We start from the raw sequence: 16,167 nt of genomic DNA, 5'->3' as shown, positions 1-16,167 counted from the left end.
GGTTCAACAACCCAAAATGAAAACAACTCTACCCAAATTCAGGACAGGAGCTCAGTGGGCACTGGACTTGGTTGATCAGGAATTGCCTGCTGCCAGCATTGGTGCAAGTCACTGTCCTACCCTGTGTGCCACGTCTAAACAATAAAAGAGTGTCTGACCAGAGGTCATTTTGGAGGGCAAGGTCAGACTCAGATCCAGGAATCTCAATTTCTGTCAGACTTGTAGAAAAAAATAATATATACTTTTTTTTTTTTTTTTTTTTTTGCTTTGGCTTGGATGACAATGAGGTTCTTCTGCGAGAGAACTGCTTTGGAGATATTTTGTTTCGGAGCAAGCACCCTGCCACAAGGTCACTGCTTACTGCCTGCCAATACACGGACTTTATTTCCATTAGCAACAGTATAGACCCTTAATAATCCGCCTACCCGTCTGCAAGGCTTTGGGGCACCCGTGGGTTGCATGAACCAAACTGCTTAGCTAACATTAGCGGCAAACAAACCCTGAGCTACCCCTGCCCTTCCATACCAAATGCAGCCCGACAGCAGCACAGCCAACAATGGTACTGCATTACTGCTGAGAGAAAACATGAGCTTCTGTCTGCTCCAGAAGCTGTGTCCAGCGAGCAGAGTAAATCAGCAGTGCCGGCAGCTCTGGGCCCGTCGGGTCGTGCACCCCACGCAGATCAAAGGCTGGAGGCATACTGGAGGCTCATCTTTGTTATATGCCCTCTATAAAATTAATGGCTACACAAAGAGGGGCTGCGCAGTCTTGTATAAACACGCATCTGTGAGCTGCAGGGACATGGCTTTGGCTGCAGTAACTCAGTCAAAGAGACCATCCAGGGACTGAGCTTCAAATGAAAAGAAAGCAAAGCCCTGCAGTCACTCCTAAAGGCAACATAGGGTAGAGAAGGAGGAAGGAAGAGGCACCAGGGATTTTACAAATTGAAATAAAGCTTCAGCAAGGTGGATTTATCATGTTCTGCCACAGTGATTAACAAGAAGGTTGAGCAGAGCTTCTAAAGAGGCTTGTTCTTTACTATAACAAGTAGTTTAATGCACACTAGAAAAAAAGTGAGGTGGGAGGGGGCCTTCATGCCTCTGCTCCTACTACCCTTATGAGCAGAGCTGCAAAACCAAGCAAGAGCCTTTGAACACCTGGGCACAGCTCAGCAAAGCTCCACAGGCTGCCTGTGATGCTTCTAACAATGATCAGACTACACAGGTGCTTAGAAAAAGCAAGGTGAACTGCAGCAGTCACCATAGAGTGACTGTATTTTGAAGCCCACCTTGCCAAGGCCAGAGCTCTCCTGGTGCTGGTGCAAAGGCTGCACCACAACCAATAGACTGCAGCAGGCAGGCTGAAAGGCACAGGAGGGTTGTAAGTGATGGCTGTTTATCCAGCTGCAGCACTTATTTAGCAGCAGGGGACAGAGGGATGGGATGGAGCAAACATGTTGGGAGTGGACAAGTGGGAGGAAGCAGCCAGCCTCCTGCAAAGAGACCTCCAAAGCACCTCTGAAAGGGAACATTCGAAAAACAAGGAGTTATTGTGGGGGTAGCTGGGGTCCCTCCAAACATATGGACTCTAGAAATTAGCACCATCTGCATCGCCCCTTCTCTACTGCGCTGGTTTTTAGGCAGATAGAAACTCTCCTTATAGAAGCTTTGCCTTTCCTGTGGGCCAAGCAGGTAAAAGAGCAGCCATGGTCTGCAGCCCACCATACTGCACATAGAGAGGAGGCGTGACTGCAGGGAGCTGTGGAGCTGTACCACAGAGCCCTCCACTCACTTGTCCTTCCTCATGGCCTGTTCAGTGGCTCTCATCTAAAACAAAACTGCAATGACTCCTTTTCCCTCAGCCACACAAAGAGGGTGAAAAGTCACCCTCCAAAGTGCAGTCTCTTTGGGCCCAGAATAGGGGATGCTTAGTTTTGTAAGTGAGTCATATTTATCCTAATCTGGAAAGTCCCATGTCCCAGTACATTGCATCTTAAAAGCCGGACAGCATTAGAGTGGGTCAGCATGGTGTGAGACCTTCCTGCTGATGGCAGAGATATCTCCCAGCAGTTCTCTACAGACTGATAGGATCACTGAAAAGATTCCATCCATTTAAGGGCATTTCCCAACATCTGGAAAAGTGGCCATTCTTAAAACGCTCTAAAATGCTGATGCTAAATTTTTTTTCCCCTGGCTTCTTGCAGTCAGTCTACAATGTAGGCGTCTTCCAGATTGCTCCAAACATGAGGAATATTCCCCACATATGAGGAATTTCTTTCTACTCCACAGCACAAACAATGTAAGGAGGGTAGGGAAAAAACAGAAAGACACAGTCATTGCTTCCTTGGATCATCCTCACTACACACAGCAGCAGGAGGGGAGATGTAAACATGTAATCCATCCCTGTGAGGAAATCCAGCCATTTCCAGGGCCAGAAGGAAGCCATAGCGAGTTAGAGAGATACAGTTACTTCCTGACATTCAGGACTGTTAATTGATAACAAGACAGTTGTGGCCAGGCAATTAGTTACGAAATGCTGATTAAAATGTCAGCAGCCCTAGCACAACCCTACCTGGGGCAGGAAGCCCCTCTTAGCAGCACAGCCCCATTTTAGAGCAGGCAGACCCCATCTGGGTGCATAGAGCATGGATGGTAGATTTTGCCTGTTTTGAAGACTGGCCATAGAGCAGTTTTAAAGCCTGGAGGAGTTCTCATAGTCTCTAGGAGGTATCTTTCCTGCCTCCATCAAAGGAAAAATTATTCAAGAGAAGGTGGAGGGAACATTAACTCCTGAGAGAGCTGCAAACAAAAAGGCAAAATACCACATGCCTGCCTGGTAACAATGGAAATACTTGCCATGATTCAGTAATCTTAGCTTGGAGTTAAATTAAAAACAACGGAAAGCTTCAAAACAGAAAACATTTTATCAGCAGTGATTTCCCAAGGCACAGCCCCCAGAAAAGTTGCTACAGGTAACATTATCTATCTATGTGTAAAACTCCCTCCAGAGAGCTTCAACCTCTGCCAAAGGCCAGGCCCTGTCCCCAGAACGGCTCCATGCAGCAAGGCAGGAGGTTCTTCAAAGAACCACAGCAATGTTGGACAGCAAAAAGGCTATCAGGATTTCACTGCCAAAAAATGTGACCAACGCTAAGCTGCGGCACAAGGTTATGTCAGTCACTCAACCTCGCCTCCGAAATCAAACCCGTGACATCACCGAGCCTCAACAGTTGATATCAGCAGCTGTTGAGGATAGAAGTCACTGCTCAGGCACTCTGAGCATCCCCATGCATCACCACCAGCTCCAGACCAGGTGGATCCATCAGACAGAGAGCCAGAGGGAAGACCACGTCAAAAGTGAGCAGCAAGAAAGAGAAATAACTAATGAATTTCTCAAGGAGAAATTAAGATGATTTAACAGCAGTTGCAAAAACAGTAAAGAGAGTCTAATAGTGAAGTTAAGCCACAGATTCAAACTGCATCTCTGAGCATCCACATATTTTAAGAAATGCCTAAAGGCACAACAGAAGCCAAATGCGCCTCCAGAGCCAGAAGAGGAAAATCTGGCCCATCCACAGCAAGCCTGTAGGCAGAGTAAAGTGCTCACAGGTGAGTGATCAGAAACAGAAACACTCTGACAAGCATCGGGGAGAGTCCCTTGTGAAAACAAAGGGAAAGGGCCAAGAGCAGCTGGACCACAGGTTCTATGGCTGCACCCAAGGCGAGCAGAGCACCTCTGGCACTGTCACAGGAGGAAGAGGAATGGCTGGAGAGGGGCAGAACAATACTTGCTTCAGGCAGGCATTCATGGGTCAATTTGCTCTTTCCAAGCAGCAAACAATCGTGTTTGTGCTGCCATGCTGAAACACTTAGCACCACAGAAAGAGAAGAAAACAGGATTGGGAAGGGCCCCTGGGGTCAGTGCTATCAGTGGGTTTTCTCTCTTGGGATCTGGAGGCCCCCTCTGGGTTTTCCAGTAGCAGTGCGGGTCCCTGGATGGTAAATTAAAACCGGATGGCAGCAGGCTCGCTGTGCTTCACCGCCTTCTGCCAAAGAGCTGGTGTGCCCTTGGGGTCCTGCAAACTGCCAGATGAAATCCACAGCTCTCAACTGTCCCATTTCTCTTCCCCTCCTGCCTCCCTCAGGCAAACCAAACAGAGATGAAAAGATTCCTGGGGAATGAGAGGGACATGAAATTGAGAAGGGAACATCTTCAAAGCAACCAGAGGAAAAACGTCTCTACCTATCCCATTTGGGCAAATATTTCTCTAACCTGCTCCTGTCCCTCTGCAGACAGAAACTCCACACACTTGCCTCATGATCCAGTCCAGGGAATACTCATGCCTTGATTCATAAGGCCATATTTATTATCTTTCTTAGAGGCTACCCAAAATTTCCAGTGTTGTTTAAGCCAACTGATGATCTCTCTGGTGTACAGCAGGCTTGGAGAACAGACTTGTTTTATTTCTCTCCTCTTTGCGGTCACCTTTTACATGTTTGAAGTCTGCTGTCCTGCTCCCACTAGTTTTCTCTTGTCTTCAGACTAAACAAAACCTAATTTTTCCAGTCACTCTGCAGCATCCACATTTCCTGGACCTCTGGTCATTCTCATTGGCTTGCTGCCTAAGTCAGTGGCAGAAGCCTGGGCAAAGGCAGAAGACATGGTATCTACATACCTCATCCATGAGCAGTTAGTCTCAGAGGGAAAGTGAGTTTCTTCCTGACACTGTCTTTGCCTGATGTCCTTGTGTCTATTGTCCACTCTCCTGCTCCATTGCAGAAGGTATCCTCGCTTACCATGAACTTCTATATGTTCTTGGCGTCCTTGATAGCCCTACCATATACCATTTTCTTCTTGTATACTCATTTATTTCAAATCCTTCCAGCTTCACTTTCTTCTGTCATAAATCCCAGCTCACTGAGGAGTCTGTCATTTTCTTTTGCTGACTCCTTCCTATATCTATGAAACCAGGATGGTTTCAGCACATGCCTCTGACTATTAACTCTCCTCAAATCCTTCGCCAGGGGCCCTACCACACTACTTCTCTTGCTCCTTCTGCACTTTTGAAGTCCATCTCAAAGAACTGAACACTCGCTTGAGCACCTCATAACTTGTAGTCTGAAGATAACCAATGCAAAAAGCTACCAGCCCGATGCAATCCTACTCTTGGCAGAGTAGATGTTTGACAGCCTTTTTGCAGCTACCACTCCATATCTATCACATCCTCTAACACATCCTATTCCGCACCAGGAACATGGAAGATGGTGTCTGAAAGCTCCAACCTGGTTTGGAAATTGCATCTGGTTATTCAAAAGATCCGAAACTCCTCCACCAAGATGCTGACTGCTTCTTCTCTGCTTGGTTGATCCCTGTACAAATTCTACTCCCCAGTGAGCTGCAGAATTAGAACCACAAGGAAGAACTGGACAAAGTAAACCATAGCTGGGTAAAAAGAAAAACAAAATCCACTGCACTTTTACTTCCTCTCTCGTAATGCGGTTGTCTGGGAACAGCAGAAAGTTGGAACTTACTACAGCTAATGATTATTTAAATCCATCACTTAAAATGCAAATGATGCGTTTCACTTGTCAGATTTCATAGATTTTCCTCCTACGTCATTTTTGCAATTAGTAGTTGTTTTTAGTGCACTGCTGCTATTTTTTCTTTCATTCCTGTTTTTCTTCTCTCTTCTCCATCTGCTAACTCTTTTCTTCTTCCTTCCTCCTTCCAAAATATTTTGCAACTTTTGTAACAGCAAATTCTGTCACCTACTCGGGAAGGAACAAAAGACTATTGTGTTCCATTTATCTTATTTATAATAGATTCCTTCCTCAAATACCTTGTGGACTGCCAGTTCCGTCTTCCAGATCTTGTCTCACACCCTTTTGAGTTATAAAAATGTTTGGGAGGGTCTTTCCTTTAACCAAGACGTTTTTTCCACCCAAGTTGATTGATAGCTCCCAGTTACCACTAATTACCCTATCAGCAGTTGGACATACGCCTAGCCACAGTGCTCTTCCTCCAGAGGCCAGCAATACATCCCTGACACTCGTTATCCTCTTCTTCAAGGATGGAACAAACTGACTAATTAAAGACACCATAAATTCTTCCTTCGGGCTCTTTCCTGATGTGCTGCCTTGTTTCCAAACAGATCATGTGGAGGAGAACAGGGCTGATGCTAGTCCTTTCCAAAGGAAAAATGTGACAGGGTTTCTAAGCCCTAGCGGGTCTGCACAGCATGTTTTATTGCACAGGAAGAGGAGGGTACCCATTCATTCATTCAAATCTAGTTAACACTTTCTTAGCACACCTCAGACTCTGAAAGGTTTGCTTAGCTTGGCTCCTACCCCTGTGCAGAGCTCTGCCTCACAGGAAGCAGGCTGGGGCAGCTCACACAGACGGAGACAACCCATGCTGGCTAACAGCAATAAAAGGATTCATGACTTTCCCTGCCTAGAATGAACTGGCATGCAGATCCCTTCCATAGAACCTCTAGTGCCCAAATCAGATGTGTTGCACAGCTTGTGTTATAGAGAGAGACACAGGACTGGAAAGGCAAAAAAAACAACCGAACAACAGCCCCCAACCAACTCTCTGCCACACTCGAGAAAGCACGTGTATTCTGTCATCTTCTCATTCTCACAAATCTAACAACAAATAAATCTGCTAAACTCTACATAGGTTTTGCTGCCCAGGGGCTGCATATACCCATCAGAGCCTCCATCTTGAGGCCAAAAATATTCTTCTTTATCATATAAGTCCCTATACTTTAAGGTAGCTTTTTCATAATTTCAAAAAGAAAAGAAAGCAATGAAGATAGAAAAATGAGATATTCCCCCCTGGAGAAGAGGAAAAATAACTTGGAATAAAGCCAATGGCTGAATGCACAATGGACCACACAGTCCAAGGACAGAGCATGTCCCCCACCACCCCTTGATCCAAGGGGTGTACAGCTGTAATTCTCCTTCCTAAAGGACATGAGAACTACTTCCCACCATATTCCCAAAAACTCCAGGACCCCGTCCCATCAAAAGTCAGGTTAACGTGGTGGCACAAGATGGTAACCCATCCGGGATGCCTTTGAAATTCAGGACAAGAAGAAGTCACAAGCCAGTCAACAGCTCCCATTTCCTACGCCCCCTTTCCCCTCCCCCCAAAACAAACAAACAAAGAAACAAAATACATTTGCCATAAGTGTCATCTGTAAACAAAAGTAAAAATCAACACAAAAAAAAACCAGCAGTGAACTGAGCATCAAGTTATAACATCTTTCCAAAAAACATATTTCTTTCTAGTTCATCTTTCCTTCTGTTTTTAACAGCAAGTTAAATCACACTGCACTCAAGATGCCAAACAGAGCTTCACAACATCACAGTAACTCCTCAGGTTGTGCCACAGGCCCATGAGCGCTGTGCACTCTTAAGGGCTCAATCCTTCTTTCGTGTTGCACATATTAGCATTGATGGCAGAGTTAATCTGTAAGGCTACCTTTTGGGGAGACATAACTACTTCCCTTCTGCTGCTAAAATCCTTCTACTAAGAAGCTAATATTTTAAAAGCAAATAAAAAAGGCCAAAAAAAACCACACAAACCATCCCAACCCATTGTGTGCTGCAGCTCTGTTAGGGACAGGGCCAACACACAACTACCAGCAGCTGCTGCCGCCTCCAGCTACAACTCTTCCCTCAGACAGCAGTGGTTGATGGAGGAGTACAAGCAAAGAGCAGCTACAGGGATCCGTCCGCATCCCAGTACTGGGTCAACCCTCAGAAGGACCCCCTCCCAAAGTAAAGCACAGCCCACATCCCCAAGACCCCTCTACCTGCTGCTGGCTCATCCACATAATGAGAGGAGCTGGTGTGGATGGGATCACTGGGTGGTCCCCAGCTAGCGTGCGTGCTGCCCGGAGCAATACCAAATCACAATAAACAAGTCCCGCACACAAAAGCACTGTCAGTTCAAATTCCAGTTTGGTTGATATAATCTTCATCTTTTCTTTGTAATAAAGGATTAAGGGGAAAAAAAAAAAAAAAAAAAGAAAAAAAGAAAAAAGAAAAAAAAGAAGAAAAAGAAAAAAAAAATTAAAGAAAACGAAGAAGAAAAAAATAAATAAAGAAAAAGCCAGACATCCTAAGGGAGGGGAGTGAAGCAAGCAATGGATTGAGACTGTTCGTGTGTGCTTCAGCCCCCCGGCGTGGGGAAAATGTGCTGTTAATCAGCTCCCTCCCTGGGGGATATGCTGATTTAATTACCTCCCGTCTGCGTGGTCCAGCCATGATGCTGCTCGCCCAGGACATTGCATGAAGAAGGAGCAGACAGCAAGCCTCAGCAGCTGGGTCGGAGCAGGACGGGAGAGTAGAGCAGGAACTGCTCCAGCCACATTTGGGGAATGGGGTAAAACAGTCCAAGGAGGCTCTGCAAGGAGACTGCCTCTTTAATGCCCACAGAAAAGAAGAGGGCATCATCAAAGGGCTCATCACCACCCTACCAGAGCCACAGGCATCACAGAGTAGACGGATGAACTGAGGGGTCAGTTCTACATCTGAAAAGGGAGCTGTCTGGGGTAAGTGCATCAAAGACAAGGGTATTTCCAGATGGGAAATGAGAGAAATAGCCAGATGATATGAAGCGGCCCAGTTAGCAGCACCTGATAGCCAGGGTGTTAGCAGGCCACCCTTCAGCTCCAATGGGGAAGGCAGCTGTGACACAGTGTCACAGCTGCACCACCTGTGCAGCCCAGACCCTTCTTATGAGCGTGTCTCTTCAGCCCTCCAATTGTCATGCTGCTGGCATTCTGTGACGCTAAACATGAGATGCATCAAAGCACAGCTCCAATGCAGACACATGTTTTCCAGGGCTAATGTTTCACAATGCTCACAAACGTCAAAGAAGAAGCAGAGAGCAGAGCAGCATGCCAGAAAAGCAGGGTGTGAGCTATGGCAAGCCCATCAGAGAGTATGTGAACAAGAGAGACCTCTGAGATAGGGGTTATACAGGGGCTGGTGCAGAGGAATCTGTATGAGAGCACAGGGCCACTGAGCTTTCCCTGTGTAAAATGCATTTGATCACTCAGTGATGCAGCTGGGATATCCAGCAGCAGAAAGTGCTGGGACCAAGCATCACATCCATGGTACTGTCTGCCAACACCCTACAGTCATTTTCCAGGAGCTGAGAGGAGAGAAGCACACCCTGGAGCTGAGGTTCTTCCCTTTGCTCACCTCTACAACCCCAGTGGGGCTCTGATCCAACGCCAGAACTCAATCACAAGGTTTGGTCCAGCTCCTAGACAAGAGGAGCTGTATCAGGAGCACCTCACCTCAAAACAATGCACTAGGCAGTCACTTTGAAGTGGCTTCAGCACTTCACAACACACGAGCTTCTGCTCTCCTACCTGAGGGACAGCCAGGATGTTTAATAATTAATGTCCCTATGCTTGCCTGTGTGAAAAGCATTGCTGCATCTCTAATGGCTGCCAGAGATGGGAAACTCATTGGAGTGTGCGTTTGAGGGGGGGGAAAGGTTAAGATGATTAACTGGTGCTAACAAGTTTAGGATGTGGAAGAAGTATTTTCTTGGACGTCCATCAAAGGGAGGATTGAATGTTCCCCGGGTGGGGGGGCGAGTGGTATGTGTTTAACAGATGAGGTTTCTGCCTCTACCAGCTCTGCCTCCCAAAGCCTCCCAGCCCTGAATGATGCAACCTCTCCTTTTTAAACTTCTCCCCAGGCCCCATCAGCTGTACCTGCGGCCCCACAGCCTGGCACAGAGGCTGAAAGTTGATCTGGGTGGAGGAAAGCCGCCCCGCTGCTCTTCCTGTTGATCTGCGCCCTGGGACACCTTTTGGGCACAGACACATCAGACTCGATCTCTCCCCATGGCTGTGAAGACACAAGCAGATGCCCGGAAGAGCGGAGAGGGAATCAGGTATCACCTGATGTCTCACAGAAGAGGGCTCCCCATGTCCCCACTGCAAAACCCTGCTCCCTGCCTGGGTCCCAAGCAGGGCCATCCCCACCACCAGCAGCCTGCTTTGTACCTCCCCATCGCCATTAAGTATGCAGCAGCAGCTAACACTGGCATCAGTGCAAAGTCCCCTTGCAAACAATTTTGGAGTGAGCCACTTGGCGCCTACAACATCCCCTTTGGCCCATCCTGGGTATTTTCGGTGCTCCTCGTGGGCTGGCAGGCACCCACGCTTTGCGCAAGTGCCCTGTCATTGAGCCTGGCGGACGGTGCAACTTGCCCTCATTCCTCCCGCCACCACAAAGCTGTCGGGATGGGCAGCACACGTGAGACCCACATCGCAGGGCCCGGACATGCGTCAGTGGCTGACGCAAACCAGCCCGGCCATGTGCACGCAGCCCAGGCCTGGGAAAACTCCTCCACCCCAGTAGCGCTCACACTGAATCAAAGCTCTTGAGCACAGTAGCAGCGCAATGCACTCCTTGGGTTTCCCCAGCCATCTGGGATGTCTTTGCCTTGCTTTGTCGCTGCACTGATTTATGCCCATATGTACCATATACATTGCAAGCACAGGCACGCAATGGTGTAAACACTTCCACCAAACATCTGTACACAAACCCATCAAATATGCAGAAGCTCTCTGCTGCAACCATCCACATGAATCCTGGGTGCCCCGCAGGCAACCTGCTGGGCCCTGGTCTGAATGAAGGGTGCCAGTCCCCACCAGGCCCATTATTTGGATGTCTGTGGCAGCAAAGGAACAGTAAAGGTCACAGTGGGACAGATTCCTCTTACAAATGCAGTCCTTCAGTAGCATAGGGTCGAGAGAAGAGCCCAGGGCACCCAGAAGATAGGCTCAAACATAGCAATGGGGAATTACACAAATAAGAATATGTCCAAATAAACAGGCCACCTTCTTGCAGAACACCTGTGTCCATCATTGTACTTCAGCACCATCTCTTTTGACTGCATCACCTCTGTTTCTAAGCATCTGCTGGACAAAGAAGGAAGGCGGTGGTTCTTCCCCTCCCAGCTGCACTGGGTGACAGCAGCATCAGGGTGTGCTTGTACTCCAACTGTCGTGCAGCCTGAGCAACACTTTCAGCTGTATTAAATGCTCACCAGCAGGTTCACTAAAATCATTTAAACCTGAATCAAGCCACTTTACATCCCAAATGCAGACTAAGCAGAATGAGCTGATGATTAGGAGAACAAGGAGCATCCTTGCTCCCTGTTACCATTCCTCAGTATTGGATGCGGTAAGCTCCAGGTGAGGCAAGGCCTTGATCTGCCCCAGGCAGCTGTGTAAGAGCACAGCTGCCTACATGTTCTGAGAAAGAGAGTTAGCCGACCAAACAAACTGTTTGTTTGTTTTTTTCTGAGTCGTTCATCCCCATCTATTCATAACTGCTCTCAGAATCTGTGGAATTCATTGTGTGGTTTGCATCTTCAAAACAAATGAAACAACAGTATGCCTAAACCAAACAAACCCCAACCCAAAATAAAGCCAGCAGGCCATGGCGCATGAGCAACCTTCGAGGCTGAAGTGTGTGTATACTCTGGAGGGCCAGAAAAATGTGGATGGGGGAACACAGTTAAATTTCAGGGAATAATTGAATTCCCAGGGAGAATTCCTAAAAAGGAGGGAGAAAGAGCAGAAGTATTTTAAGCAATGATGATGCTGCAACTTTGCTTCCAGACGTGCTGCACCATGGGGTGCTGTGCCAGCTAACGGCACTTTCTGATGCAGCAATGTGCTGCTCCAGCCACTGCTGGATGCTCAGCCACAGTGCTCCCCCCAGAGCTCAGCTCACCAGCAGCCCGCTCACAAGGACTTTGCTGGTATATTCAGGAAAAGAAGCCATGCATAAAGCTCCATTCTCTTTTTTTTTTGCCTTCAAGGTTGTTAATAAGCTGCATTTAGACATTTTTAAAGCAGAAAAAGGATTACCTTACAGTCCAGAACATCCTATGCGTAGCCAGCACAGAAAACTGCTGACTTATCATCCTGAAAACTGGTCAAAAAAAAGCACAGCGCCTCAAACACACCTCTTGACAGAGGGGCTGTGAGGCTGAGTGTTTCATTATCCGCTCCTGCCTTATGTTTCTCTTGGCTCAGAGTCAGAGCCACCGACTCAGCTTGTAGCCCCTGGCTTTTAAATAGCCATGGAGTGACCTTTTCACACCAAACCAGGGCTCCAAAATCCTGCTTGGGTGCTGTGATGCTACTTAGCCTGCCCTGCCCAGGATCAGACCCCATCCCCACCATCCACATCCGCCAGACCTGGTCGTGCCCTTCCCAATGTTTCCTCCTTTTGCTGGGCCAGGCAGGGGTCAGGACGTGGGAAATCCTGCCGCCTCCTGCCAGCTGGCCTTGCCGGCACTGGGTGACACGTCCTGGGTGGGAGCCAAGGCCCCACCACAGCCCTGCAACACTTCTTGCTGGCTGCCTCCTGGGGCGAGCAGGATGCTTGGACCAAGTGTGCATGCCATGCATTACACAGCCCCAGGTCACCTCTGGGGCCACCACTGCACCTCTGCTTTCACCAGCCACCTTACAAGGTAAACGTAGCAACATTCTGAGTTGCAGTAGTAGTAGTACTAGTAGTAGCCTACTCTTAATACTGAAGAGAGCAGCCAAGAGGCTGGGGCAGGCAATAGGGGACGCAGGTGAGGCTCTGTGCAAGAAGAAATGCCCAAAGGGTGTTCCCTTGCCCAGACCCAAAGACATTCCCAAGACGACCTCAGTTCACAGCCAACACCAAAACCCCCACAGCTGCCCCCTGCCTACCCGAGACCCCTTTAACACTAGAAGGCACATCAATCTGCACTGGGGCTGAGCAACCTCCTGCTGACCATCCATTCCCAGGAGCTGAAGGGCCAGAGCCACCATCTCCCCAAGCCCACGTCCCTTCTGTGCCCCAGGAGGGATGGAAAAGCCATTTGTCATCCTTCTGAGCTGTTTCCCCGCCTGTGCAGCTGACCGCCTCCAGCACTGCAGGCTCCCAACCTGCCTAAGGAGAAACCGGACCAAAACAAGCAGTGCGGAGGCAGAGGGAAAGGAGCCAGCCCTTTATTTTTTTAAGGGATATTGAAGACTGGAGTGGAGAGCCAGCAGAGTGAAAAACAGCCACGTGGGGACTGTGAAAATAGGAGCTGAAGAGAGGAAGATGGGAAAGGTCTAATAAAAAGAGTCACAGTATATAAAATACACAGGCGCCCACCTCCACCAGGAAGGCTGTGGGAGGGGGTCTTGGTGGTATTCTTTGGCTGTTTGAGTCTGTCCAGGCAGACAAGGTCTGTACTGTAACTGGGTCTGGATCAGACTGGTAAGGATCACCATTTCATTCTGTCAAACTCAAACACAATGCTTTTCCCTCACAGCATTTCATTACAATGTTATTCTGTGGCAGAAATCAAGGAAGGTCACAAGCGGCTTCTCCAAAACTCAGGTAGCTGTCCTGAGCTCTCAGCCATGCCCAGACCCCAGGTGGAAAAGAAACACTTCCCTCACATAAACAAAAGCTACAAGGGAAGGCTCTACCCAAGAAATCAGACCCAGGTCCCACCAAAATCCCACGAGTATTGCCCCTGTGCAGAGATCCCCACCTACATCTGGCCCTGCTGCCAATTCAGTACAGTTACTGCTGCCATTGAGGCTTCAGAGCCTTTTCCTAACCTGAATTAAGCTTCTCCAGAGCGGTGGAGAAGCCCCATGTAACCTCTGAACTGGAAAAACACAATGCCACAGAGCAACATCTTGCTTACAGGTAGTAACGCCCAGTCCCAGACCAAGTGATCTGAAGTACCAGCTTCCCAGCTGAAGGAAACATATATTTCCTTATCGTTTGCTATAAATACAGCTGTGCTGTTTTCCTGACCATGTTATTCTTACGGTCCTTATCGTGTGCACTCAGATAGCGAAGGCACAGTCACACACTTCACAGCCTTCTTGCTCCCCTGTTCCCAGCTTTCCTAAACCATTTACATTCTCAGACTCTCATGTCCTGAAGCTCTCCTATGGCAACGGGTGACCCTGCCCAGAACCTCCACATCCTGAACAGCTCAGCAGATGAACTTGTCTTCCTTTTCCCCCTCTTTGCCGCACAGAAACCTTACTCAGAATTAAGGATGTACTGAAATGTCACTACTGATAAACATTTATTTTTGGTGAGGAACATGATGCGTGCTTGTTTATAGGTGGTGGAGTAGGCCGGTGAGAAGCAATATGCACGTGCCAAGTCTTGCAACATCTTAACGCTTCTGAATGTCTCAGAAGAATCACATTGTCTGGTCCTCAGGGCATATGGACACAAAAAAATGCAATGGGGAAGAAGATTCCCAAGGTCTTGGCACAGAGACTGAAGGGAAAAATCCCACAGTAAAATATCTGAGATGGGACTATGGCTGGCCAAAGGTGCCTTCATTTCTGCACTGCTCACAGCAAACCAAGACCTCACCTGCCACAACAGCTGAATGCAGTTTTGATCCATCTTTGGAGAAGTGGGGAAGACATTTCATTTACAAGATCTTTTAAATTTGAACCAAAATTGTTCCTGCTGTTTAAGGGGACATTTCTCATTGTTATGCCAATCTGGATCCTAGATTTTAGTTCTCTTCCATCACAAACCTGTAGAGCTTTACATAATGCTTTTTCAATCTACCTTACAAATCCATTCTAATCTGGAAAGAGAGTGCACCTCCTATGCTTGAACAAAGACCTAAACACACTGAGTATGAGAAAACACTCGTTATAGTAAAGACAGGCCCCTTTATCACTTCTTTTATGAATGTCCAACTGCTGACCATACTAAAATGCACACTGACATCCACATTGCCAAACACTGTAAAATACTTCACATCAGGTACCAGGAAAACCAAGAAAGAAACCACAGAATATACAAACGCAAGTCTTAGATACTTATTCAAGCACAACTTTCTCGGCCTCTTTCTTTTTGAGATGAAGTTTGGTTATACACATTCAAGATCTTCCAAAACTTCAACAAGTTTAGAAGAGTGCTGGCTACCCTTCACATCCATTTCTTCTGCACAATCAAATGTACCAAAAGACAATGAGGAAGGCTGTATGATTCATAGTAATGGAATGAAATGCCATTCACAAATGTTTTTTCCATAGCAATTTGTCACTTATTGTATTGAAACCACTTGAGAAGAAGTGTCTCAAAGAGCCTTTTGATATTAGCATGATTAAAAACATAATGTAATTAAGCAATCCCAAAAGATTTTTCTGTGTTATGAGTAGGACCTTCAGTGACCACTTCATTCAACAACCCTAACATATGGGTGCTTGTAAGAGAAGGCTGTTATTCTGAAAGATGCCTCAGATAGTTGTATAACACCAAGGAATTCAAATCTCCTTGCTCAGAGGCATTTTGCCTCACCAAAATTTAGCTATTCAGCTTTGGCACTGGGTCTAGTCTATGTTCCTCAAACCCTTCTCAAATTACCCAAAAAGATACAACTCCTACGAGTCATTCTGCCCACCTCAATGTTGATATCTAAAGTTAATGGGAACATTTGCCCCCTGGATGCATCTTTCTTTCTCCACTGACTATCCAGATGACTATCTGCTTTTTCTGTCATATGCATAATTAGTATTTACGTACAAACTCACTACGTGCTTGTCCACATTCATTTCCCAAGCATGCATAACTTTACATTCATATACAATGTGGCATTATACAAGCCTTCAAAGAAGCAGACAAATATACCCTTCCAAGGTGCCCGCAGTCACAGACCCCTACCTGCTGGGCAGTTGCATCGCTGGTGGGTCTCTCGAACTTCTCGATGTCTCGGCAAGTGAAACTTCAATTTCTATTAAGGAAGGAAAAAGAGTAAATGGAGTCACTAACACTGCTGAAACCCAAAGCCTCAAATTCTTGGAAAAGTGGGATCGGGCAACACTACCCAAGTAGAGATGGGAGAGAGAGAGCAGACCAGCTTGGGAATGAAAAGAGGCATTAGAGTTCATAGTCTTTAACTAGGGTTTGATTAGAAGCAGACCGACAGAGTTTCATAATGGCCTCCAAATGTGGTCTTCCTGACAGGCATTACAAAGTCAAGAGCCATTAGTGGGGATCGCATCCTCATGAGAAAACTGCATTTCACAGAAGATCCACTTGGAAGACAGAAAAACAGAGATGTGAAGAAGGTACTCTTCCCTCCGTAGAAGACCTCATATGC

General features: G+C 47.1%; 1 protein-coding gene across 5 annotated transcripts in view; it reads right to left on the bottom strand.

Moving 5' to 3' along the window:
* Window positions 1–16,167, bottom strand: part of COL13A1 (collagen type XIII alpha 1 chain) — a 94,953-nt gene that overhangs the window by 57,093 nt on the left and 21,693 nt on the right. For all 5 annotated transcript variants that reach the window (XM_032445299.1, XM_032445300.1, XM_032445301.1 and 2 more), the window contains one exon: window positions 15,729–15,798. In XM_032445299.1, coding sequence (XP_032301190.1) covers window positions 15,729–15,798 — 70 coding nt within the window. The remainder of the gene's footprint in view (window positions 1–15,728; window positions 15,799–16,167) is intronic.

The sequence above is a fragment of the Coturnix japonica genome, chromosome 6 (genome assembly GCF_001577835.2).
Source record: "Coturnix japonica isolate 7356 chromosome 6, Coturnix japonica 2.1, whole genome shotgun sequence".
NCBI classification, from domain to species: Eukaryota; Metazoa; Chordata; class Aves; order Galliformes; family Phasianidae; genus Coturnix; species Coturnix japonica.
Note: the sequence above shows the minus strand (reverse complement) of the source record. Positions and strands in the feature narration are given on the sequence as shown.